This window comes from Salmo salar, chromosome 20, assembly GCF_965601325.2.
Source record: "Salmo salar chromosome 20, fSalSal1, whole genome shotgun sequence".
NCBI classification, from domain to species: domain Eukaryota; kingdom Metazoa; phylum Chordata; class Actinopteri; order Salmoniformes; family Salmonidae; genus Salmo; species Salmo salar.
This window is the reverse complement of record NC_138310.1, coordinates 28,972,563-28,999,484: the sequence shown is the minus strand read 5'-3', so window position 1 is coordinate 28,999,484 and position 26,922 is coordinate 28,972,563. Positions and strand designations below refer to the sequence as shown.

The following is a 26,922-nucleotide window of genomic DNA, read 5'->3' as shown; positions in this document are numbered from 1 at the left end:
GGGAACATTTCTAAGTGTGTGTGTGATAGTGTAGACGCTGTATTTCCAGAACCAATAGGAATGAGTCATCTTAGAGAAGTGCTGAGCCATGATAATAAAGGACATAACTATGTGATCTGATGCACGCACACACACAGAGAGGAATGAAAAAGGGATGGGAGGGAGAGATGAGGAAATAAATATGTACTAGCTAAAAGAGAGAATTCATAGTAGAATAAAGCTGAGCATAAATCAGTCAGCAGTGAAGAATAACATTAAAAAAGACAAAAGAACTTGCAGATCCAAACAAGATCACTAGCTTTTTATTGTCCAACCGACACACAGAATGTGTCAAACAGTGTGTTAAACAAGATATGGGGATATGAGGGCAGGGGCATGACAGAGGGTAAATTCAGGAGTCACTGGTGACTGAAGAAGCCTTGAGGTAGGGTAAGAGATCTGGGGTGAGGGGGTCAGGGGAAGGGAGAGGGGTAAAGGAGAGGTCAGCGGTGACTGAAGAAGCCCTGGGGGTGGTTGTACTTGAACGGCTTCAGACGGTTCGGACCCCTGAAACACAACGTCAGAGATAGAGAGAGAAGAGTGTGTGAGTGTCAAATCAAATCACATTTTATTGGTCACATACACATATTTAGCAGATGTTATTGTGGGTGTAGCGAAATGCTTGTGTTCCTAGCGCCAACAGTGCAGTAATATCTAATAATATACACACACACAGGATAGTTTGAAGAATCTCAAATATATTTTGTTTTGTTTGCTTACGTCATGATTCCATATGTGTGTTATTTCATAGTTTTGATGTCGTCGCTATTATTCTACAATGTAGAAAATAGTAAAAATCAAGAAAAACCCTCGAATGAGTATGTGTCCAAACTTTTGACTGGTGCTGTGTGTGTACATATAAACACACACACACACACACACAACATATTCAGACCCCTTCACTTTTCCACATTGTTACGTTACAGCCTTATTTTAAAATTGATTAAATTGTTATTTTCCCCTCAATCTACACACAATACCTCATAATAACAAAGCAAAAACAGGTTTAGAATTTTTTGCTAATTTATAAAAACGACTGAAATGTCACATTTACATAAGTATTCAGACCCTTTACTCTGTACTTTGTTGAAGCACCTTTGGCAGCAATTACAGCCCAAGTCTTCTTGGGTATGACGCTACAAGCTTGGCACACCTGTATTTGGGGAGTTTCTCCTATTCTTCTCTGCAGATCCTCTCAAGCTCTGTCAGGTTGGATGGGGAATGTTGCTGCACAGCTATTTTCTAGTTTCTCCTGATATGTTCGACTGGGTTCAAGTCCGTGCTCTGGCTGGGCCACTCAAGGACATTCAGAGACCTGTCCCGAAGCCACTCCTGCATTGTCTTGGCTGTATGCTTTGGGTCATTGTCCTGTTGGAAGGTGAACCTTCACCCCAGTCTGTCCTGAGAGCTCTGAAGTAGGTTTTCATCAAGGATCTCTCTCTGTGTTCCATTCATCTTTCCTTCGATCCTGAGTAGTGTCCCAGTCCCTGCTGCTGAAAAATATCCCCACAGCATGATGCTGCCACCACGCTTCACTGTAGGGATGGTGCCAGGTTTCCTCCAGACGTGACACTTGGCATTCAGGCCAAAGAGTTCCATCTTGGTTTCACCAGACCAGATAATTTTGTCCTTTAGATGTTTTTTGGCAAACTCCAAGTGGGCTGTCAAGTTCTTTTTACTGAGGAGTGGCTTCCATCTAGCCATTCTACCATAAAGGCCTGATTGGTGGAATGCTGCAGAGATGGTTGTCCTTCTAGAAGGTTCTCCCATCTCCACAAAGGAAGGAACTCTGGAGCACTGTCAGAGTGACCATCAGGTTCTTGGTCACCTTAGTGACCAAGGCCCTTTTCCCTGATTGCTCAGTTTGGCAGGGCAGCCAGCTCTAGGAAGAGTCTTGGTGGTTCCAAACTTCTTCCACTTTAAGAATGATGGAGGCCACTGTGTTCTTGGGGACCTTCAATGCTGCAGACATTTTTTTGTACCCTTCCCCAGATCTGTGCCTCGACACAATCCTGTCTCGGAGCTCAACGGACAATTCCTTCGACCTCATGGCTTGGTTTTTGCTCTGACATGCACTGTCAACTGTGGGAACTTATATAGACAGGTGTGTGCTTTTCCAAACCATGTCCAATTAATTTAACAGGTGGACTCCAATCAAGCTGTAGAAACATCAAGGATGATCAACGGAAACAGGATGCACCCGAGATTAAATTCAAGTCTCATAGCATAGGGTCTGAAACCTTATTTACACATGTAACCAGTTTTTTATTTTTAATATATGTGCAAAATAATTTTTTTTTAACAATTCTAAAAATGTTTTCGCTTTGTCATTATGGGGTATTGTGTGTAGATTGATCAAATCAAATTTTATTAGTCGCATGCGCCGAATACAGGTGTAGACCTTACAGTGAAATGCTTACTTATGAGCTCCTAACCAACAGTGCAGTTTAAAAAAAATACAGATAAGAATAAAAGATAAAAGTAATTAAAGGGGAGCAGCAAAAAATAACAAAATATACAGGGGGGTGCCGGTACAGAGTCAATGTGCGGGGGCACCGGTTAGTTGAGGTAGTATGTACATGTAGGTAGAGTTAATTAATTAAAGTGACTATGCATAGATGACAACAGAGAGTGGCAGTGGTGTGGAGAGGGGAGGGGGCAATGCGAATAGTCTGGGTAGCCATTTGACTAGATGTTCAGGAGTCTTATGGCTTGGGAGTAGAAGCTGTAAAGAAGCCTCTTGGACCTAGACTTGGTGCTCCGGTACCGCTTGCCGTGTGGTAGCAGAGAGAACAGTCTATGACTAGGGTGGCTGGAGTGTGACAATTTTTAGGGCCTTCCTCTGACACCGCCTGGTATAGAGGTCCTGGATGACAGGAAGCTTGGCCCCAGTGATGTACTGGGCCGTTCGCACTACCCTCTGTAGTGCCTTGCGGTCGGAGGCCGAGCAGTTGCCATAGCAGGCAATGATGCAACCAGTCAGGATGCTCTCGATGGTGCAGTTGTAGAACCTTTTGAAGATCTGAGGACCCATGGCAAATCTTTTCAGTCTCCTGATGGGGAATAGGTTTTGTCGTGCCCGCTTCACGACTGTCATGGTGTGCTTGGACCATGTTAGTTTGTTGGTGATGTGGACACCAAGGAACTTGAAGTTCTCAACCTGCTCCACTGCAGCCCCGTTGATGAGAATGGGGGCGTGCTCGGTCCTCCTTTTCCTGTAGTCCACGATCATCTCCTTTGTCTTGATCACATTGAGGGTGAGGTTGTTGTCCTGGTACCACACAGCCAGGTCTCTGACCTCCTCCCTGTCTCATTGTTGTCAGTGATCAGGCCTACCACTGTTGTGTCATCTGCACATTTAATGACGGTGTTGGAGTCGTGCCTGGCCGTGCAGTCATCAGTGAACAGGGAGTACAGGAGGGGGCTGAGCATGCACCCCTAAGGGGCCCCTGTGTTGAGGATCAGCGTGGCAGATGTGTTGTTACCTACCCTTACCACCTGGGGGGCGGCCCGTCAGGAAGTCCAGAATCCAGTTGCAGAGGGAGGTGTTAAGTCCCAGGGTGCTTAGCTTATTGATGAGCTTTGAGGGCACTATGGTGTTAAACGCTGAGCTGTAGTCTATGAATTGCATTCTCACATAGGTGTTCCTTTTGTCCAGGTGGGAAAGGGCAGTGTGGGTTGCAATAGAGACTGCATCAACTGTGGATCTGTTGGGGTGGTATGCAAATTGAGGTAGGTTTAGGGTGTCAGATAAGGTGGAGGTGATATGATCCTTATCTAACCTCTCAAAGCACTTCATGATGACAGAAGTGAGTGCTAGGGGCAATGGTCATTTAGCTCAGTTAACTTCACTTTCTTGAGTACAGGAACAATAGTGGACATCTTGAAGCAAGTGGGGACAGCAGACTGGGATAGGGAGAGATTGAATAGATCTGTAAACACCCGAGCCAGCTGGTCTGCACATGCTCTGAGGACACGGCTAGGGATGCTGCCTGGGCCGGTAGCCTTGCAAGGGTTAACACGCTTACTCACGTCGGCCACGAAGAACGAGAGCTCCCAGTTCTCGGGGGTGGGCTGTGTCAGCGGCACTGTGTTATCCTCAAAGCGGGTGAAGGTGTTGTTTAGCTTGTTCGGGAGCAAGACGTCAGTGTCCGCGACGTGGCTGGGGTTCCCTTTATAACCCCCGATTTTCTGGAGTCCCTGCCACATACATCTCGTGTGTGAGCCGTTGAATTGCGACTCCACTTTGTCTCTGTACTCACATTTTGCATGTTTGATTGCCTTGCGGAAGGCATAACTGGACTGTTTCTATTTAATCATATTCCCAGTCACCTTGCTGTGGTTAAAGCGGTGGTTCACACTTTCAGTTTTGCGCGATTGCTGCCATCTATCCCCGGTTTTTGGTTTGAATAGGTTTTAATTGTCACAGTTGGAACAACATCCCCTATATACTTCATGATGAACTCAGTCACCATGTGTCAGTGTATACGTCAACGTTATTCTCAGAGGCAACCTAGAGCATATCCCAGTCCTGGTGATCAAAACAATCTTGAAGCATGGATTCCGATTGGTCAGACCAGCGTTGAATAGACCGTGGCACAGGTACTTCTTGTTTGAGTTTCTGCCGATAGAAAGGGAGGAGCAGAATGGAGTCATGATCTGATTTGCCGAACGGAGGGCGAGGGAGGGTCTTGTAGCCATCCTGGAAGGAAGAGTAACAATGTTTCAGAGTTTTTGAAGCGCGAGTATATGTCGATAAAACTTCGGTAGCATTTTCCTCAGATTTGCTTTATTAAAGTCCCCAACTACAATAAATGTGGCCTCAGGATATGCGGTTTCCAGTTTGCACAAAGTCCAGCGTAGTTCCTTGAGAGCCGTCGTGGTATCGGCTTGAGGGGGAATATACATGGCTGTGACGATGACCGAAGACAATTATCTTAGGAGGTAATGCAATCGACATTTGATTGTGAGGTATCCTAGGTCGGGTGAAAAAAAAGGACTTGAGTTCCTGTACGTTACCACAATCTCACCATGAGGCATAGACCCCCACTTTTCTTCTTTATTCCTATCTGCGCGATGTACTGAGAACCCAGTACATGTACTGAGAACCCAGCTGGCTGTATGGAAGGTGACAGTATATCCGGAGAGGGCCATGATTCCGTGAAAGAGCCTATGTTACAGTCCTTGAAGTCTCTCTGGAAGGAGATCCTCACCCTGAGCTTGTCTGCTTTATTGTCCAGGGACTGAACATTAGCGAGTAATATACTCGGACGCGGTGGATGGTGTGCATGCCTCCACTCCAAATAACTCTTCTCCACTGGCAGCGTCTTGGAGCAGCCACTGGGATAAGTTAAATTGCTTTGGGGGGTACCAACAAAGGATCCAATTCAGGAAAGTCGTATTTCTGGTCGAAATGCTGGCGAGTTACTGCCGTTCTGATATCCAAAAGTCATTTCTGGCTGTATGTAATAATGCAAAAAACATTCTGGGCTAATAATGTGAGAACAACAACAAAAATACATACTACAAAGTTGCTTAGGAGCCAGAAGCAGGAGGGCCATGTCGATCGGTGCCAACTTTGTGTGTGTACATGTACCTGACAGTGCGTAGACACATCTTCTCTCTGGGGAACTCCCGTGGTCCCTCCACGCTGTCGTCCTGTCCGTCAGTCTCCAGGTACACATCCAGACAGACACCCAGACGAGCTACCTGATTGGTCAGCAGCTGGTGGCCTGGGCGGGGCCCCTGGAGCTCTGATTTGAAAACGTTCACCTCACTCTCCATGGCCTGGGGGAGGGGTTAGACGTGTCAATCACTGCCGGTGAGTGTCTAACCACTAACATCAAAGGGCATAACAGCATATAGATTTGCCCTCCCTTGTGATAGGGTCTCGTATTCACAGCGTGTGATGGGTGTGTATACTCACTCGAAGGTTGTCGTCAGTACGCCCACTGCGCTCCCCCTTCCAGCTGAGTGAGACAGCAAAGAGAGGAGAAATGACTGGGTACCGGGGATTCAACACCACCGCAGCCTGAAGACGAGCTGGAAGGGAAAGAGATCATTTATTTTCTAAAGAATTTGTCCAAACAAAGCAGACAGGCCTCCAATTCTTCAGGAATGTCTTAATATATTACGCAGTGAATCATCACTTTAACCCCTGGTATTTACCTGTTCCTCTCTCCAACACGGCCATGAAGAACAGGTCAGTCTCCCGAGCCAAACCTGCTTCTGACACATGCTGCGTGAACACCAGATTCTATAGATCGAGAGAGAACACAAAGAACAGTAAACTATATGGTTTATTTAATTAAACCACAATGCCTTTTATAGCCACGCCATCTACACAGCAGCTACAATGAGTCAGAAATTGTTATATTGAGTGTGGTTGAGTTGTAGTCAAAGTTGTGTACTTCCTGTGTACTCCTCAGTTGTGTTGACAGCAAACAAAGTGTGAGGAAGTGTTTTGTGTGTTCGTACCGTGTACTCCTGGTGTGTGATGGTAGTCCAGCGAGCCAGGCGGGAGAGAACCTTAGCAGGGAACAGGTGCTGGCACTCACTGGACACTGGAACAATACTGTGCTCTGAAAAACACACAAGCATACAATACCTTAAACATGTATTTTATTGTCTGTGTGCGTGTACCCAGTGATGAGAAATGTGAGGAGGACTGTTTGTGAAAGGCCAGGCGTGTGTATACCTAGTGAGGAGAATTGTTTTTGCAGGGCCAGGCGTGACTGGACTCGTCCTCTCAGCAGCTTCATGGTGCTTTCCATGTGACTGGCACTCAGAGAACTGCCTGCACGCAAACCCTGAAACACACACGGTAGGCTTAACACACACACAGAGAGAGACAGAGAGAAAGAAGCACACCATAGCAGCAGACAATTTACTAATAGCAATGGGAGGGCCACACACACACACCTCTGGTGCATCACTGGGGAACTTCAGTCCTCCCAGACTCTGCACCCACAAGTAGGGATGACCCAGTTCTGCCACGTAGTCTCCAAATGAACTGATCCTACAAGAACACAAAATATATAAATTAATACTGATCCTACAATTAAACAATATCTGTATTGATACTGAAGCAACTGTACACTGTGTATATAGGTGTTGGGCTTTAGGACAGCATCCTTACCCCACTTTATCAAACTGGTAACGGTTAGAGGGGTTGGGTGTTTCGCGCCCCTGGTCCTTGGCATACAGGCAGTTGAGCAGCGTGTCAGAGTTTAACAGCTCCCTGCCAGAAAATAGAATCAATACAAGACAGACACACACACTCCCCAAACTCCACACACACACACACACACACACACACACACACTCCCCAAACTCCACACTCGCAAGCACACACACACTCCCCAAACTCCACACTCGCAAGCACACACACACTCCCCAAACTCGCAAGCACACACACACTCCCCACACTCGCAAGCACACACACACTCCCCACACTCGCAAGCACACACACACTCCCCACACTCGCAAGCACACACACACTCCCCACACTCGCAAGCACACACACACTCCCCACACTCGCAAGCACACACACACTCCCCACACTCGCAAGCACACACACACTCCCCACACTCGCAAGCACACACACACTCCCCAAACTCCACACACACGAAGCACACACACGCACCCGGCGCTGATAGCTCCAGTGAGATCTGTGGCGGTGGAGACTTTGGCCTTGACAGTCATGATGTTCAGGTTCATCAGGTAGTAGAAGAACAGATGCAGCACACTGCCGTCTAGAGACAGAGGGACAGGGGTCACTGGGTATGATGCGATCTATTTATAATATATACATAATATGCCATTTAGCAAACAGGGAGATGAGACATTGTGGGTGTGCATGTATCGTGGATGGAAAATTGCATCTGCCACAAACAGCCCAAAGGCTGGCAGATGGCAATATTGAGATGGCAATCTTAGCTTTCAAAAGCATTGTATGCAGCCAGCAATACACTTGTATCCCCCGTGGACTGGTTTGTACCTAAAACATTGTCCATTCAGGCTGCAAAGGCTTGAAATTCCTCAACTGTATTTAATGGGGAGAAGGCAAAAAAAATAAAAAAATACATAAATAAAAAAAGGAAAATATGCGTACTTTATGAAACACCATTTTCTACCACCATGCTAGAGTGGCTAACGCCTAGAAATGCTACTTTCTGATGTTGCGCCCCGCGTTCATTCAGTGATAAACAACAGACTGCTGTTACCTGATTGGCTGAATGCCATATGCAACAACTGGGATTAGCATTTAGCCACTCTAGCATGATGGTGGAAAATTATGTTTTATAAGGAAAGTATGCATAGTTTCCCTGTTTTTTCCCCCATCTTTTCTGCATTAAATAAAGTTGAGGAAATTGAAGACTTTGCAGCCTGAAAGGAGAATGTTTCAGGCACCAACCGGTTCACGGGTGATGTCAATGTGAATTAACACAAAGAGGATGACTAGATTCTTAGCTATGACACGGTTACTCAGGGCTCATTTTAACAAACCTTACGTAAAAGTAGCGCTATAGGTTCGGGGGGGGGGGTCAGAAATATTTGTGCCATTTTCACAGCCGTTATTATGAGCGCAATAGCTAGTGGTGGTGCGAAAGGGCTGGGTTTTGATGAATAAACAAGTTGTAGATGTGACAAAGGCTTGGCCACTCTCTGGCCAATCAAGGAGTTCCATGGCTTAATACTGCATGCGTTTGTCTCAAGTTCTGTAGGTTACTGACGGTCTTTGCGTTGTCATCAACTCCAATTCTGCGGGGGGCACAGAATATTCTCATCCTGGTCCATTGTGGATTGATACCACAGTTTATCAAATAGCATAGGTTACAGTAACGAGTAAGAGCAACATCTAGTGTTTTCTCAATATGCTTTGAGTGTTGACAGTCAACGATGTTGTAATTGGCTTCAACAAGTATAGGCCTTTACGCGTCGCACTTCTCCTTAAATAAAAAAATACTATAGGCTCCTGTAAATTGTATGTGAGGCACATTCTCAATAAGCAAGGCCTACCGTGGATATGGCATTATAGGAATTAACATTTGAATTTGTTTGTAGGAGCGCGTCTTTGGTAACCAGACAAGAGGCTCTCTTTGGAAATGGGGATGGATAAAAGTAGAATGGAGGATGCATGGCAGGTAGGCCTATGTGAATAATGCAAAAGCATGACGGTAAAAGCTTCATGAGTAGATCATTTAGAAGCCCTTTATGGATAGGCTACGTGGCTAATGAAGGGCCAGGATAAGGAAGACGGCAGATGCATAGGTGTAGAACTAGCTTTCGTTATAGTAGGGTAAGGGTAGCCTAAGGGCTTGCAGGTTTCTGAATATAAGCGTCACTGGATTATCTCATCTCTCGTTCCATGATGGGCATATAGCCTACATGGAGGGTATTTTAAGCACATCCAAAATAATAACATGAGCTGGCTAAAATAATGTACAATCGCCTACATAGATAAAAAGGGGATGTCCGCTCACTGTTTTGCTGCTGCCAAACGTTGGTGATTAAGACTAATTTCAAAGCGGACTCATGAGTCAAACTCTTCATCGACAGTCTTGACTACTTGGCGAATGAATTGGACAGGAGAGAAAAAAAACAGCCTTCATTGAGAGGGGGGAAAAAAAACACGAGTTTGTTTCTAAATACGAGGTTTATGGGCACAAAAATAACATTTTTCCATGTGTATATGGGCACTGTGCTTCACGGCTAGATAGGCTGCACTTCCAATGTCAAAATCCATGCCATAACCAATGTTAAAATCCATGCCATAACCAATGTTAAAATCCATGCCATAACCAATGTTAAAATTCATGCCATAACCAACAGTGTTAGCACTAAGACCAGCTTTCAGTTGGTCTTAAATAGCCCTACCAGCGCATAATGAAAGTGGCACTTCGGAGCACCTTTTCAAGGACACACCTCAGATATTGCCACCCCTCCCACTTCAGTGCAAGTGAGCTCATATACGACAGGTAAATAACCAATCCTGGCGCTAGGGTTTGAAAATAGAAGAGAGCTGGCTTAATACCAGCCAAAAACAGAGTCCACAGGTACTATATAGGATGAAGTGAGGCATTATCTTGCTGACAGGGGAAGGAGGGGAGGAAGAGAGGAAATGGGGAATGGAGAAGAGGAGGAGGGGAGGGAGAGACGGCAAAGAGAAGGGATGAGGTGAGAGGGGAGGGGGATGTTCTGCATTGCAGGTGTAACTCTATCCACTGGCAAGCAGGCAGGCAGGAGCGGATGGTATATATGTGTGTGTGTGTGTGGAGCTGGCAGCAGTGTTGAACTGCAGGCAGGGAGGAGAGGACGGTATGTGTGTGTGGAGCTGGCAGCAATGTTGCGCTGCAGCACTCACACCTTATTTTAAGCACATTTACATCAGCCTCCTCTCACGCTCTCTGTTGTCCTCTAAACCAGTGGTTCCCAACCAGGAGTACTGGGACCCATGGGGGGGGGGGTACTGGGCCTATCCACAGGGGGTATTTGAGAAGACTCATGAGACTATAGGCTTCAGTTGGTGGTACAGTAACCGAAAAAGGTTGGGAACCACTGCTCTAAACCATGAAGCAGCTTTTGGAGGTTTGCAGCAGTAAAAGCTGCGTGCGTGTGTGTATATTTGTGAGAGAGTGAGTGTGTGTATGTGTCCTTCTCTCAGTGTGCCATTGGGTTCTGTCTGACTGCAGAGCCAGGAGAGACGAAGCGACATTGTGTAGCCTTAGTAGTGATGTTATTGTTGATTACACTAAATTAATGATTCTTGTTCAATCTATGCACTGAACCATCACCATATACACTGCACCACAAAATCCTTATCACCTCCATTAATATCCATTTCTAACAGTCATATACAGTTGAAGTCAGAAGTTTACATACACTTAGTCATTAAAACTTGTTTTTCAACCACTCTACAAATTTCTTGGTAACAAACTATAGTTTTGGCAAGTCGGTTAGGACATCTACTTTGTGTATGACAAGAAGCTTCTGATAAATGATGTCAATTAGCCTGAGTCAATTGGAGGTGTACCTGTGGATGTATTTCAAGGCCTACCTTCAAACTCAGTGCCTCTTTGCTTGACATCATGGGAAAATCAAAAGAAATCAGCTAAGACCTCAGAAAATAAATGTAGACCTCCACAAGTCTGGTTCATCCTTGGGAGCAATTTCCAAACACCTGAAGGTACCACGTTCATCTGTACAAACAATAGTACGCAAGTATAAACACCATGTGACCACGCAGCCGTCATACTGCTCCGGAAGGAGATGCGTTCTGTCTCCTAGAGATGAACGTACTTTGGTGCGAAAAGTGCAAATCAATCCCAGAACAGCAGCAAAGGACCTTGTGAAGATGCTGGAGGATACAGGTACAAAAGTATCTATATCCACAGAAAAACGAGTCCTATATCGACATAACCTGAAACGCCACTCAGCAATGAAGCCACTAATCCAAAACCGCCATAAAAAAGCCAGACTACAGTTTGCAACTGCACATGGGGACAAAGATCGTACTTTTGGTAGAAATGTCCTCTGGTCTGATGAAACAAAAATAGAACCGTTTGGCCATAATGACCATCGTTATGTTTGGAGGAAAAAGGGGGATGCTTGCAAGCCGAAGAACACCATCCCAACCGTGAAGCACGGGGGTGGCAGCATCATGTTGTGGGGGTGCTTTGCTGCAGGAGGGACTGGTGCACTTCACAAAATAGATGGCATCATGAGGAAGGACATTTATGTGGATATATTCAAGCAACATCTCAAGACATCAGTCAGGAAGTTAAAGCTTGGTCGCAAATGGGTCTTCCAAATGGACAATGACCACAAGCATATTTCCAAAGTTGTGGCAAAATGGCTTAAGGACAACAAAGTCAAGTTATGGGAGTGGCCATCACAATGCCCTGACCTCAATCCTATAGAAAACTGAAAAAGCGTGTGCAAGCAAGGAGGCCTACAAACCTGACTCAGTTACACCAGCTCTGTCAGGAGGAATGGGCCAAAATTCACCCAACTTATTGTGGGAAGCTTGTGGAAGGCTACCTGAAACTTTTGACTCAAGTTAAACAATTTAAAGGCAATGCTACCAAATACTAATTGAGTGTATGTGAACTTCTGACCCACTGAGAATGTGATGAAATAAATAAAAGCTGAAATAAAATCACTGTACTATTATTCTGACATTTCACATTCTTAAAATAAAAGTGGTGACCCTAACTGACCTAAGACAGGGATTTTTACTAGGATTAAAATGTTAGCAATTGTAAAAAACGGAGGTTAAATGCATTTGGCTAAGGTGTATGTAAACTTCCGACTTCAACTGTAGTTCTGAATGATGTCATCTCCCCTTTACTGTCCCAGAGAGACTAAGAAGCAGTGACAGCGTCCTGCTGCCTGTCACACAGGAACAGTGTGTGTGTCACTGAGGAGCAGTGACAGAATACTGCAGTCTTTCACAGAGATAGAAAAACAGCACTATCTGTGAAAGGCTGACACACAGAAACTACTGGAATAGAAAGTGTGTGTGTGTACCTTTGCATTTGAGGTCTAGGCAGAGGGAGAGAGGGTGTCTCTTCAGCATCTCACGTCTCTTATCATCCAGCTGACCACCTGTAGTAGGTCTCCTCCTCTTCTACACACAGAGAATTACCATTACATCACGCTGTCATGTTCTACTGCTCATTAATCAGATGTACTGATGTCTACACCGAGTTAACCAAACATTAGGAACACCTTCCTAAAATGGAGTTGCACCCCTCCCCTTTGCCCTCAGAACAGCCTCAATTCGTTGGGGCATGGACTCTACGAGGTGTCCAAAGCTTTCCACAGGGATGCTGGCCCATGTTGACTCCAATGCTTCCCACAGTTGTGTCAAGTTGTCTGGATGTCCTTTGGGTGGTGGACCATTCTTTATACACATGGAAAACTGTTGAGCGTGAAAAACCCAGCAGCGGTGCAGTTCTTGACACAAACCGGTGCACCTGGCACCTACTACCATACCCCGTTCAAAGGCACTTAAATATTTTGTCTTGCCCATTCACCCTCTGAACGGCACACACACAGTCCATGTCTCAATTGTCTCAAGGGTTAAAATCCATTCTTTAAAAAATTAAAATAAATATATATTAAAAAAAATAAAAATAAAGAAAGAAAAAAATACAAAATAGAAAAATCGGTCTCCTCCCCTTCATCCACACTGATTGAAATGGATTTAACAAGTGACATCAATAATGGATCATAGCTTTCACCTGGATTCACCTATTTTCTATACTCAGTGTGTAAATATATATATTTTTTACCTTATATACTGCAGTACTTTAGACCAGAGCGCTGGTACAGCGCATTTGGAAAGTATTCAGACCCTTTACTTTTTCCACATTTTGTTAGGTTGCAGCCTTATTCTAAAATACACACAATACCCCATAATGACAAAGCCCCATACACACACATTTTTGGGGGAACTCAGTCTGGCTTTCAACTTACTTAAAGTTGTAATAGTAGAATGCAAGTTGCAATTTTGAAATTGGGTAGTGCACCATCAGCTGCATACCTTAAAGAACCATTTATAACTAGTCAGAAATGTCCAGATCAACTAGCCCATGTCAGATAATGTTTTTTAACTAGGTTTTTTGTGGTAATGTTGGAGTCACTCAAATGTCACAAGAATACACATTAGACATGGCAAAATGTTTAGAATTCCAAGATTATTATATATGTTTTTTATTTCCGCCAACAAGAGGGGTGTAAACAGTTTGTGTCATGAACAATGCTTGTGTCTATAGAAATAGACATCGCAGGATGTTCATCAATGCTGGAAGGGGGGCCTGAGTGAAAAAGTTTGGGAACCCTTGTTATAGGGAATAGGGTGCCACTTGGGAAGCAATCTATAATCCTAAGTGATCATCTGTCATTAAGATGTTAGGAGGAGTATTCAATAGAGACAATCAGATCATACATATTTCACAGAGAAAGAGAAGGACTAGCTGGTGGGAAGGGAGGGAGGGAGGAGGGGTGAAAAGGAGGTACAGCTGAGGTGTGGCAGAGCAGCAGTAATGTGACCAGGCAACCACAGACAGTTGCTTTCAGCAGAAATATGAATCAATCAATAAATAATGACAATAGGCAATTTAAAATGTGGGTAGGTAGGAGGGTTGGGTGTAGGAGAGGTGAACTCGTTGACCCTGACACATGCTTGCTTGCGTGTGTGTGTGTGTGTGTGTGTGTGTGTGTGTGTGTGTGTGTGTGTGTGTGTGTGGTATTACAGGGGCCTCTAGTGGCAGCATGGTGTGGGACACTCTCACACTCACCGTTTTCTCCTGCTCCTCCTCTGCATCAGAATCACCAGAATCATCATCTAGAGAGGAGAGACAATCAAATGACACACACTTAGATACACACAGTCAAAATACACACACACGTTTCTCTACTTAATCACTGCCCTGTCGAACACTCACACATAGTATAGGGTCATTAACATGCAGCCAGGCAGGTGTGATGCAGTCTTACCCTGGGAGTCCTCTGGAGGTTTAGACAGAGCTTTGGCCTCGTCCACGTCTCCACTGATGGACACACTCAGGCTCTTATCTGAAACACACACAAACACAAAACGCATAAAAACCGCATGTCCTCATCAAAATGGATAATGTGACAATTTAAAAAAAAGTCTGGCACACAGTCGTATTCACAAATGTAAGTGAACACACAAACACTCACCGCAGGCCTGTCCGTAAGCACTGGCCTGTACCAGTAGGACATAGAGAGAGGGGGGAAGGTGGCGGGCGATCTCTGTCTGTCTCTGGGTCTGTTCAAATGGCATGGAGAGATACTCCTGGACTGGGAGGGATGCCTGGGGAAGGGGACAGGTTTAGGCTTCAGGCCTGGAAGGTCACATGGGTGTGAGTTACAAAGAGGTATGTTACCTGCATGATAGCGTTGAGTCCAGGCTGTAGAGAACTCAGGTGTTCCTTCTTCATCTCAATGCCTTTCTGGATCTTCTCCTTACTGGAGAGAGACTCCTTGTACTGCTCAGCCAGCCTACACACACACACACACAACAGTGGGAGCTCATGTACTGCTCAGCTAACCTACAGAGCAAGAAAGGTTTCTCAGTGTGTGTGGCACCTCTTCCTCTGCTCCAGTTCCCAGTCCAGCCTGGCCAGCGTGAGTTGGTGGGTGTCGTCCTTGGTGATGGGGGTGCGGGATACCTCAGCGGGGGCCTCCTGGTAGAACTCATCTACACTCACAAGATCTATCTCCTCATGCTTTGACCTGGACACACACACACACACAGAGAACAACATCAACTTTGAAAATATACTATTAACTTTAGACATTGTGCCTCAAAACTCTAAGCTTCTCATTCCTGGACAAATGCCGGCAGACTTGGAGCAGACGTGAATTAGAACCCCCTCTCTCAGTGGTACTGACTTGAACTCCAGACACTTGCTGATCTCCTTCTGCAGGTGCATGACCTCATAGAGCAGGTTCTGGAGCTGCAGGTGCAACACATCCACTCTCTGCTTGCCCTGGAGGAGGGAGAGAGGTGAGGAGAGTCAATAACTGCTTTTGCTGTGTGTGTGTAGAGGGAACTGTGAGTGTGAAAGAGAGTATGCATGTGTGTGTATATATACATACCTCGTGTGTCTGGTCTCTCCCCCTCTTCAGTCTCATGTGAGCCAGGCGGTTGAGTTTCTTCAGACTCATAAAGTGGATACAGCTCTGCATCCTCTTCTGCTCTACCTCAGCACACTGGAGGGAAGGGCAGACAACATGGGGGTTAGAGCAACAACTCTCGTTTAACACCGAGTAGCCTCTGTGTCAAGGTTTCCGTCAGGAAAATTTGCCGCCAGACAAGCAACTGGGAAGATTTACATTTATCGGACATTTAAAGAATTTACCAGTCATCCATATGCATTGGGTGCGTAACCCATTAGACCGTCCACCCACACAACACTACTTTTTGTCGAGGATTGCCTCAATGAGACAAACAGCATCGTGTTTTGGTACACCAGAAGTACATTCATTTCCAATGGAATGCTGCAAAAATCCAACATCCCTGTGTTTTCAGAGACATTACTGAGTTTGACAGGTGCTGCTCGCATTTAGAGCCAGACAACAAGAACTGATTAGAATAAATTGATGCTTAAAACAAAGTATTTCGCACATATTTCATATGAATGGCCTACATTTAAAACTTTTTGGAGAAGGCAAGTTCACTTTCTCATCCATAAATTAGTGCAAGTGCGCTGTTCAGCAGCTCACGTCAGTGGGATGGGGGGGGCCTTTTCATTAGCAAGGACGTCTACTGTGGATCGCTAAAATAACTTATGATCACACTCAATTAAACATTATGTGGACACCTACACATTTGGCAGACAAGTGCGATATATCAGTTTAGTCCTCACAACCAAAATAAAAGCTACTCAATTGAATGAAGAAAAAAAGTAATCCCATTCCAAACATCCTTGCCTTCTGTTAGCAGATGACCAACATCAATTTAGGGAATTCATCTTTCAGAACATTCACACCTACTGGTCAATCAGCACACAGTCATCTGGACACTTTCCTACGTGTGCAGGTCAGTCGCATTCAGTCTTTTCATATTGAAAAAAATGCAACTGGTAACAGGCTAAAGTCAGACGTCACATATTGGTGCCAATCACTAGTAGCCTACAACTCCTCCAATTGCTGGAGCAATTCGGTGTGCTGCTGACAAGTTCGAGGCGATCTGCCAGTACCAGCCGCAATGCCTTGCTAAAGGCAATTCCCATCCGACATATGCTGTTGGAGTCTACTTTAATGAAATATCATAGGCCTAGTTTTACTATTGATAATTAGATTCTATAGCCAGTTGAAGAAGATTTATTATTACCGGGTTAAAATATATTTTTTAGGTTTCTAAGCTATTGAATTTGTGCATAGTGCATGTTTTTAATTTATTCATAAATGTATTAGTAGGTTTACGGATTAGGCGAGTAAATGTTTCAAATAATCCGCCCAACCCCGTTTTATTCTTTCTACAAGGAAGGCAACGAAAGGAGCGCATGCCTTCTGTGACTTGTTCAATTGCATGCAGCTCAGAGTTTTTATAGGCAAAGATATAGTATAGGCTGTTTTCAGACAGGTTTAAACAGCCAGCCGTGTCTGTGCGCGCGGACGAAAGAGTCACATATGAAGGACTTTGCTTCTTCTGCAGCATTCGCCATAGAACGCTTCGCGGCGGTGCTTCGGTCTGCTTAACAGATATAGGCATACAGGAGGAGGTTCATTCTTAAAGCATTATATTCTAAATTATAGGAGTTACTCTGGTAGGCCTAAAACATTCTTCCTCACCTCAAGTTTAACTGTCAGAGTAGAGCTGGGCAATATGGACAAAAATCCATATGGCACCAGGCCAGAGTTTGGGAAACTCTGTAGCACTAGTTTGATGGTTGTAGCCATTCATTTTCACATTAACAAACACCCGTATTAGCAAACTCAATTTCAATCTTCACATCTCTCTGGTATAGGCTACTTATGATAATGAACGATATCTGAAAAATGTCTGCGATAAAAGTGATCGGTCTTGATAATTTTAGGTTTATCGTCCCAGCTCTATGTTGGAGTTAGTCGGAGCGCCAATGCACACTGCCTTCATATCATCGGCCTGCAGTATAATAGGCTAATAGCCACACCAAACCTTGAAAAAAGTTTATAAACATTATTAGGGTAATATCAAAAGTAAGTCATTGTTTATAGGGAAAATAGAAGCAGAATATTATATTGTGGTAAACACAAGAGTTCATTTGGCCAAAGAAAATGGATCAGCAGAAGGAAAAGAAAACACTTGCTAACTAGTTTAAACCTTCAAAAGTTTTGAACAGGCTATATTGCAGCAATTATCAAGAAAGACTAGTGCCTACCATACCCAACAAATGACAGCAACAAGCTAATGATACAGTGCCTTGCAAAAGTATTCATCCTCCTTGGCGTTGTTCCTATTATTTTGTTGCATTACAACCTGTCATTTAAATAGATTTTTATTTGGATTTAATGTAATGTACATACACAAAATAGTCCAAATTGGTGAAGCAAAAAGAAAAAAATAACCTGTTTACATTTTTTTTATAAATATTAAAATGGGAAAGTGGCGTGTGCATATGTATTCACCCTAAATAAGATCTGGTGCAACCAATTACCTTCAGAAGTCACATAATTAGTTAAATGAAGTCCACCTGTGTGTAATCTAACACGGAACCCAAACTGGCTGCGCACGCGCGTGCGCCATGATGCATAGATTTATTTTGACCCCCCACACCAAACGCAGGTTAAAATATTTAAAACTCTGAACCAATTACATTAATTTGGGGACAGGTCGAAAAGCATTAAACATGCATGGCAATTTAGCTAGCTAGCTTGCACTTGCTAGGTAATTTGTCCTATTTAGCTAGCTTGCTGTTGCTAGCTAATTTGTCTTGGGATATAAACATTGAGTTGTTATTTTACCTGAAATGCCCAAGGTCCTCTACTCCGCCAATTAATCCACACATAAAACAGTCAACCGAATCGTTTCTAGTCATCTCTCTTCCTTCCAGGCTTTTTCTTCTCTTGACTTTATATTGCGATTGGCAACTTTCATAAATTAGGTGCATTAGCGCCACTGACCTCGTTCATCTTCAGTCACCCACATGGGTATAACCAATGAGGAGATGGCACGTGGGTACCTGCGTCTACAAACCAATGAGGAGATGGGAGAGGCAGGACTTGCAGCGCGATCTACGTCAGAAATAGAACCGATTTCTATTTTAGCCCTTGGCAACGCAGACGCTCGTTGGTGCGCGCGAGCAGCGTGGGTGCAATAATTGAATAACATGGATTTCTAAATTTATGTTGCAACGCAGACGATGCGAGTGGTGTGGTCAGCCTATAAGTGTCATATGATCTCAGTATATAAACTCAGCAAAAAAAGAAACATCCTCTCACTGTCAACTGCATTTATTTTCAGCAAATCTAACATGTGTAAATACTTGTATGAATATAACAAGATTCAACAACAGACAAACTGAACAAGTTCCACAGACATGTGACTAACAGAAGGTCAAAACCAAAAGTTAGTCAGTGTCTGGTGTGGCCATCAGCTGCATTAAGTACTGCAGTGTATCTCCTCCACATGGACTGCACCAGATTTGCCAGTTCTTGCTGTGAGATGTTACCCCACTCTTCCACCAAGGTACCTGCAAGTTCCCAGAATAGCTCCAGCCCTCACCCTCCGCTCCAACAGGTCCCAGACATGCTCAACAGGATTGCGATCCGGGCTCTTCACTGGCCATGGCAGAACACTGACATTCCTGTCTTGCAGGAAATCACACACAGAACGAGCAGTATGGCAGGTGGAATTGTCATGCTGGAGGGTCATGTCAGGATGAGCCTGCAGGAAGGGTACCACATGAGGGAGGAGGATGTCTTCCCTGTAACGTACAGCGTTGAGATTGCCTGCAATGACAACAAGATCAGTCCGATGATGCTGTGACACACCGCCCCAGACCATGACGGACCCTCCACCTCCAAATCGATCCCGCTCCAGAGTACAGGCCTCGGTGTAACGCTCATTCCTTTGACAATAAAGGCGAATCTGACCATCACCCCTGGTGAGACAAAACTGTGACTCGTCAGTGAAGAGCACTTTTTGCCAGTCCTGTCTGGTCCAGTAACGGTGGGTTTGTGCCCATAGGCGACGTTGTTGCCGGTGATGTTTGGTGAGGACCTGCCTTACAACAGGCCTACAAGCCCTCAGTCCAGCCTCTCTCAGCCTATTGCGGACAGTCTGAGCACTGATGGAGGGATTGTGCGTTCCTGGTGTAACCCGGGCAGTTGTTGTTGCCATCCTGTACCTGTCCCGCAGGTGTGATGTTCGGATGTACCGGTCCTGTGCAGGTGTTGTTACACGTGGTCTGCCACTACGGGGACGATCAGCTGTCCGTCCTGTCTCCCTGTAGCGCTGTCTTAGGCGTCTCACAGTACAGACATTGCCATTTATTGCCCTGGCCACATCTGCAGTCCTCATGCCTCCTTGCAGCATGCCTAAGGTACATTCACACAGATGAGCAGGGACCCTGGACATCTTTCTTTGGTGTTTTTCAGAGTCAGTAGAAAGGCCTCTTTAGTGTCCTAAGTTTTCATAACTGTGACCTTAATTGCCTACCGTCTGTAAGCTGTTAGTGTCTTAATGACCATTCCATAGGTGCATGTCCATTAATTGTTTATGGTTCATTGAACAAGCATGGGAAACAGTGTTTAAACCCTTTACAATGAAGATCTGTGAATTTATTTTGATTTTTACGAATTATCTTTGAAAGACAGGGTCCTGAAAAAGGGATGTTTCTTTTTTTTGCTGAGTTTAAAAACCTGTTCTGAAAGGCCCCAGAGTCTGCAACACCACTAAGCAAGAGGCAATATGAAGACCAAGGAGCTCTCCAAACAGGTCAGGGACAAAGATGTGGAGAAGTACAGATCAGGGTTGGGTCATAAAAAAATATGAAACTTTGAACATCCCACGGAGCACCATTAAATCCGTTATAAAAAAAAATTGAAAGAATATGGCACCACAACAAACCTGCCAAAAGAGGGCCACCCACAAAAACGCACAGACCAGGCAAGGAGGGCATTAATCAGAGGCAACAGAGACCAAAAATAACCCTGAAGGAGCTGCAAAGCTCCACAGCGGAGATTGGAGTATCTGTTCATAGGACCACTTTAAGCTGTACACTCCACAGAGCTGGGCTTTACAGAAGTGGGCAGAAAAAGCCATTGCTTAAAGAAAAAAAATAAGCAAACACATTTGGTGTTCGCCAAAAGGCATGTGGGAGATTCCACAAATATATGGAAGATGGTACTCTGGTCAGATGAGACTAAAATTGAGCTTTTTGGTTATCAAGGAAAACGCTATGTCTGGCGCAAACCCAACACCTCTCATCAACCCGAGAACACCATCCCCACAGTGAAGCATGGTGGTGGCAGCATCATGCTGTGGGGATGTTTTTCCATCGGCAGGGACTGGGAAACTGGTCAGAATTGAAGGAATGATGGATGGCGCCAAATACAGGGAAATTCTTGAGGGAAACCTGTTTCAGTCTTCCAGAGATTTGAGACTGGGAAGGAGGTTCACCTTCCAGCAGGACAATGACCCTAAGCATACTGTTAAAGCAACACTCGAGTGGTTTAAGGGGAAACATTTAAATGTCTTGGAATGGCCTAGTCAAAGCCCAGAACTCAATCCAATTGAGAATCTGTGGTATGACTTAAATATTGCTGTACACCAGCGGAACCCATCCAACTTGAAGGAGATGGAGCAGTTTTACCTTGAAGAATGGGCAAAAATCCCAGTGGCTAGATGTGCCAAGCTTATAGAGACATACCCAAAGAGACTTGCAGCTGTAATTGCTGGAAAAGGTGGCTCTACTAACTATTGACTTCGGGGGTGGATAGCTATGCACGTTCAAGTTCTGTTTCTTTTTGTCTTATTTCTTGTTTGTTTCACAAGAAAAAATATTTTGCATCTTCAAAGTGGTAGGCATGTTGTGTAAATCAAATGATACAACCCACCCCAAAAAAAATCAATTTTAATTCCAGGTTGTAAGGCAACAAAATAGGAAAAATGCCAAGGGAGTGAATACTTTCGCAAGCCACTGTATCTATTTTACAACAAGCCTACTTAACACCCATCTTAAACTAAACACATTTAGCATATTTAAAGAACTGGTTTATATTAATAAATAGGCCTACGACAACAACGACATACAATAATAATGCTAAAACAAATTATTATAAATACAAATGTTTTTATAAATAAAAGTTTCTACCCGAATAGAGTTGCACAGTAGCCTACATTTAGCCCCGCTAACGAGGACGTGCCCCTTCTACGCTATTCAATATAGGCATACTCTAACTTTCGCTTTTCGTCAATGAAAAAGGCCCCCCATCTTTGCAATCAACAGTAGCGTAGGCCAAGGCTCCTCTTTCTCTTTCCTCAGCAGCAGGTGCACGCACGTAAGGCAGTGGGCAATGCCAAGGAGTGAGAGAATGGCGCTTAAGCGCAAGATCTGGGGGTATGATAGACAGCTCCGGACAATATGGCCGGCTACATATTTTTTTTTTATTGGCTTTTATTACATTTTAAAAACCTGCAAATTACCGGCTAACAAAAACCCTGGTGTGTGTATGTTTCTTACCCCATCCTTGGCGCCGTTGGCTTTCAGCTCCTGGATATCGTTCATCAGTTGGGCCAGAGCTTCGCAGGTTAGTTTATATTGCTGGTAGTCCTCCTCTGGGTCCCTGCCATCCAGCTCCACCTCCTCACTGTACACACGTACATCCTGAATACACACACACACCAAAGTAGTCAATTTCGGTAATGCTCCCTCCTCTCTACAGTTCCCACCTTGACCCCATACCCCCCTCCCTTCCTCCACCATACCTGCTGTCCACCCCTCTCCTCTCCAGTGCTCACCTGGTCCCCCTCTCCGCGGCCACGTTTCACCTCCGGCGTGCCCATCTCGCTGCGGAGCACCTTCGACTTGCGCTTCTTCAGGGCGTCAGACATGGCTGGTCAACGTCAGACTAGTCTAGGACACTTTAGCAGGTTTTTGGTATGGAAACAGACCGGTAACAAATACAATGCCACTCTAAATAATGTTTACATATCTTACATTACTCATATCAAATGTATAAACTGTATTTTATACCATCTATTGCACCTTGCCTATGCCGCTCGGCAATCGCTTATCCATATACTTATGTACATATTCTCATTCACCCCTTTAGATTTCTAAGTATTAGGTTGTTGTGGGGAATTGTTAGATATTACTGCACTGTCGGAACTAGAAGCACAAGCATTTCGCGACACTCGCATTAACATCTGCTAACCATATGTATGTGACAAATAACATTTTATTTGTTACTAATGCATTTCACATAAATAGCTATTTACCAAAGTTCAACAAATGTTAATCATAAGTGACCATATGATTGTTCTAAAAACAAAGTCAACGTCAGTAACTGAGAGGATCTAGCTAGGTAGTAGTGCTGAGCGATTACTACTATTTGAGATCGGTTCGTTTTCCGTTAGATTTGAGCCAAAAATAGCAAACATTCAATTGCCAAAACATTGAAAATACTCCATTGTCTCTGTCAGGTCCACAATGGGTAAACATCAATACAAAAAAAATGAAATGACTGAAATAATACAATATTTCAGTTGTGTATATTACTTATGACTTTATTATTTTTAATTCCTTAAAGTCTTAATCTCAGCCAGACAACCATCTCACGTTATCTCTGTACTGTCTTAAGTCATCCAATTTTGCTAGGCTTGACTGCCTAAGTATGCTGTAGAGCAGTCTGACTAAATAATTGTACTCGTTTTTCAAAGTAGATAAGGCATACTTTCACGAATTGTGTCTATCCTTCTCATGGTTGTGTTGTGTACATTCCTCTTTCATGCGGTCTGTGTGTATCAAACCTAATGTAGCAGGCGTAAAAGTGTATTAGTCTCTGAGCCGGAAAGAACAGGTGCAATGGGTTATGGTCATCGTAGTTATTTGCTGACCTAGGTCAGAAAGGAAAAGAGGCAAAGCGAGAGGTTTCACTTGCCAAAATAATCCCAATGCATTTCTATGGACTTATTTTGGACCTAAACTTGTCGCCTGCCTTACCAACTTTGGGACGACCCTTTCCCAACTTTGGAACGACGATTGTTAGGGGGGAGACATGAGCATCTCGTCATTATAAAAAGATATCCGACTAGGTTGAATAGTTCCTTAATGAAGACTACAATTCCCTTCAGCCCAGTGTCCCACACAGTTCTTGCCTTGATTTCTCTCGTGGATGATTTGATTTCGCTCTAGAAAATGGCGTTGGCCTCACAAAAAAAAAAAAAAAAAATGAATGGAATTCAAGCAATTGAACCGACGTCGGTTCATCAGTTGTTTAATAACCAAACCCCCCCGCCGAAATGGTGGTTAACCGCTCAGCACTACTAGCCATGATGTAGGTACGAAACTTGGTGATGCCTTCAAATTATGTAGGAAACACCATGCACATTTATGTTAAACAATTCCAAACAGTCCCTTTACAATTCAGAATGTTGAATAAACTTAATTTGAACTCTGCTAATTGTCTGTGGTGTTGGATCCTTCAGTTGGTCGAAATTTCAGACAAAATATCCACAGGATAGTGTTCTTAACCCGTCTTCAAAACATGGGTCTATGTGTGTGGCAATCAAGATTAGTTTTCTTGTGACCAAAGGCAGCTGCTGAACACAAGTCAGAAGAAAACGCCTGCATGTAACCAAAGTCTGTAGGGGCTTATATGCTTTTACCAGGTGATTTAAATTTAAACGGCAGTACGGGTGCTCAAAAAAGTTGGGTAAACAATACTTTCCTGTTGATATTTTGTAAAAAAAATTTGAGTGGATGAAGGACCAACTGCACAGTTAGCGCCTAGACCCCTAGGTGTCCATGCAGTGAGCCTAGCCGAAACATATTCTACCCGTTATCGCTGTTGGTCCTTTCGGAGGTAAGAATACGAGACTATATATCCACAGGAAAGTAGAATTAAGTCACCTTATCGAAGTGCTGGTAGTGCTTTCAGATTTCTATCACCTGAAACATGTGCAGAACTCTGCAAGTATGCACACATGTATTTTCATCGTGTGTACATGCTTCAGGTGACAGCAATCTGAATAGTTGAATTAATTATACTTCCCTGTTGATATATTGTCTCATTCCTACCTGTAAAAGGACCAACCGCATGGACAACCGATAAAGTTTAAATATAATTTTATTCAACACTCTGGCTTGTAGAGGTCCTGAGAGTAAACTTTCCTGATTCAATTGCACATTTCTGCCAGATGTAGAATTCAATGCAATGTTGGGTTTCCAGGCAACCCACAGGGTAATATACTATTGGCAGGTAAGGGTGTTCTCAAGCGGCTAGACGTTCTTTACCAGTCGGCCATCAGCTTTGCCACCAATGGTACTAATAGGACACATCACTGTACTCTATACTCTGGTCATCTCTGTATACCTGTCACAAGACCCACTGGTTGATGCTTATTTATAAAACTCTCTTAGGCCTCACTCCCCCCCATCTGAGATACCTACTGCAGCTCTCATCCTCCATATACAACACCCGTTCTGCCAGTCACATTCTGTTAAAGGTCCCCAAAGCACACATCCCTGGGTCGCCCCTCTTTTCTGTTCGCTGCAGCTAGCGACTGGAACGAGTTACACAAAAACACTCCAACTGGACAGTTATCTCCATCTCTTCATTCATTGACTCAATCATGGACACTGGCAGTTGTGGCTGCTTCGTGTGATGTGTTGTCTATACCTTCTTGCCTTTGTGCTGCTGTTGTCCGTGCCAAATAACGTTTGTACCATGTTATGTGGTGATGCTGCCATGCCATGTTGTCTTAGGTCTCTCTTCCTGATGTGTGTTTTGTCCTATATTTTTAATACCAGCCCCCGCAGGAGGCTTTTGGTAGGCCGTCATTGTAAATAAGAATTTGTTCTTAACTGACTTGCCTAGTTAAAGTCCAGCATGGACCGTTGTCTTGCCGAAAAACTTACTTCCTGATGTTGCGGTGTGAATTTAGCCAGCAGTAAACAAGACTCACGCCGTGTGCAACATCAAGACTATCGGAAAATAGTGGTAAAAAATGGTTTTATAAGGCAGTACGCATATTTTACCCTTTTTCCAATAACTAAGCATTAAATCAAATTAAGGAGAAAAACGACGCATTTTCAGCCTAAATGGAGGATGTACGAGCCGGTCGATGGGGGACACCAGTGTATTGCTGGCTGAGCACATTGACAAACGGCGTAAACTACATAGTAGCTCCATCTTGCGGCCGGTTGGGCTACCATACAATTGAGTTAGATTGAGTTCAAATGTAATTTTATTCTACCTTCTGGCTTTTAAGGAACACTTCGACGATTTTGCAATGCTATGTTTGACTGTATATCAAGTATTGGTATAAAAGTCAGATGTATTAGGCAAGCCAGGATGGTGTTTTGTGGCAAGCGAGACAGTTAATAAAGTTATCAAATGCACAAGCCAGGTAGCTATCAAAGTAGCGATAACAAATATTACAGGCGCCACACATACTCACCAAAACAATATAAAATACGAAAAACTAAATCAGAACATTCATCTCGTGCACAAGTTGTTCTAGACACTTTGTTTCCAGTTCCAACGCAAAGCACTGTGGGTAACGACCTTCTTCGTTGGTGTCTGCAACAGCAGGTAGTTTAGCGAGGAGAGATGCATACCGCTGCTTAGGGTACTGGAGGCCCGAACCTCAGAGTACAGTATCTCGACTGTCTCGGTCTGTTCTCGTCTATACTGAACAAACATATAAATACAATTTCAACGATTTTACTTAAGTTACAGTTCTTAGAAGGAAATTAGTCAATTGAAATTAAGTCATTAGGCCCTAATCTATGGTTTCACATGACTGGGCAGGGTCACAGCCAATCAGAATGAGTTTCCCCCCACAAAAGGGCTTAATTACAGACCTAAATACTCCTCAATTTCATCAGCTGTCGGGTCTCAGATGATCCTGAAATTGAAAAAGCCAGATGTGGAGGTCCTGGGCTTGTGTGGTTACACTTGGTCTGCAGTTGTGAGGCCACCACAGCTGTCAGGTGGATGGATTATCTTGGAAAATTAGAAATGCTCACTAACAGGGAATAATAAGCTTTTTGTGCATATGGAAAATTTCAGAAATCTTTTATTTTAGCTCGTGAAACAAACACTTTACATGTTGCATTTATATTTTTCCTCAGTAAAAAATATTATTTGTGCCACAGTGGTAGGTATACACAAGGGTTTCAGTCAGCAAAAATG

At 44.0% G+C, this 26,922-nt stretch overlaps 1 protein-coding gene across 4 annotated transcripts; it reads right to left on the bottom strand.

The window, feature by feature from the left end:
• Window positions 1-280: 280 nt before the first annotated feature.
• Window positions 281-26,322, bottom strand: LOC106580291 (THO complex subunit 5 homolog). Of its 4 annotated transcripts, none has more exons than XM_082966332.1 (20): window positions 26,186-26,322; window positions 22,490-22,645; window positions 22,245-22,388; window positions 15,673-15,786; window positions 15,466-15,563; window positions 15,160-15,306; window positions 14,958-15,072; window positions 14,752-14,884; window positions 14,545-14,622; window positions 14,346-14,392; window positions 12,571-12,670; window positions 7,685-7,793; window positions 7,178-7,279; window positions 6,961-7,057; window positions 6,737-6,848; window positions 6,517-6,620; window positions 6,208-6,295; window positions 5,966-6,081; window positions 5,636-5,826; window positions 281-546 (listed from the first exon to the last, which is right to left on the bottom strand). In XM_082966332.1, the coding sequence occupies exons 2-20, from the start codon at window positions 22,613-22,615 to the stop codon at window positions 483-485; spliced, it is 2,085 nt and encodes a 694-aa protein (XP_082822458.1). In that variant the 5' UTR covers window positions 22,616-22,645; window positions 26,186-26,322; the 3' UTR covers window positions 281-482. The 4 variants fall into 4 exon arrangements, with proteins under 4 accessions (XP_082822458.1, XP_014016608.1, XP_082822456.1 ...); XM_014161133.3 differs by having other exon boundaries at window positions 22,523-22,645; XM_082966330.1 differs by having other exon boundaries at window positions 7,178-7,793.
• Window positions 26,323-26,922: the final 600 nt, after the last annotated feature.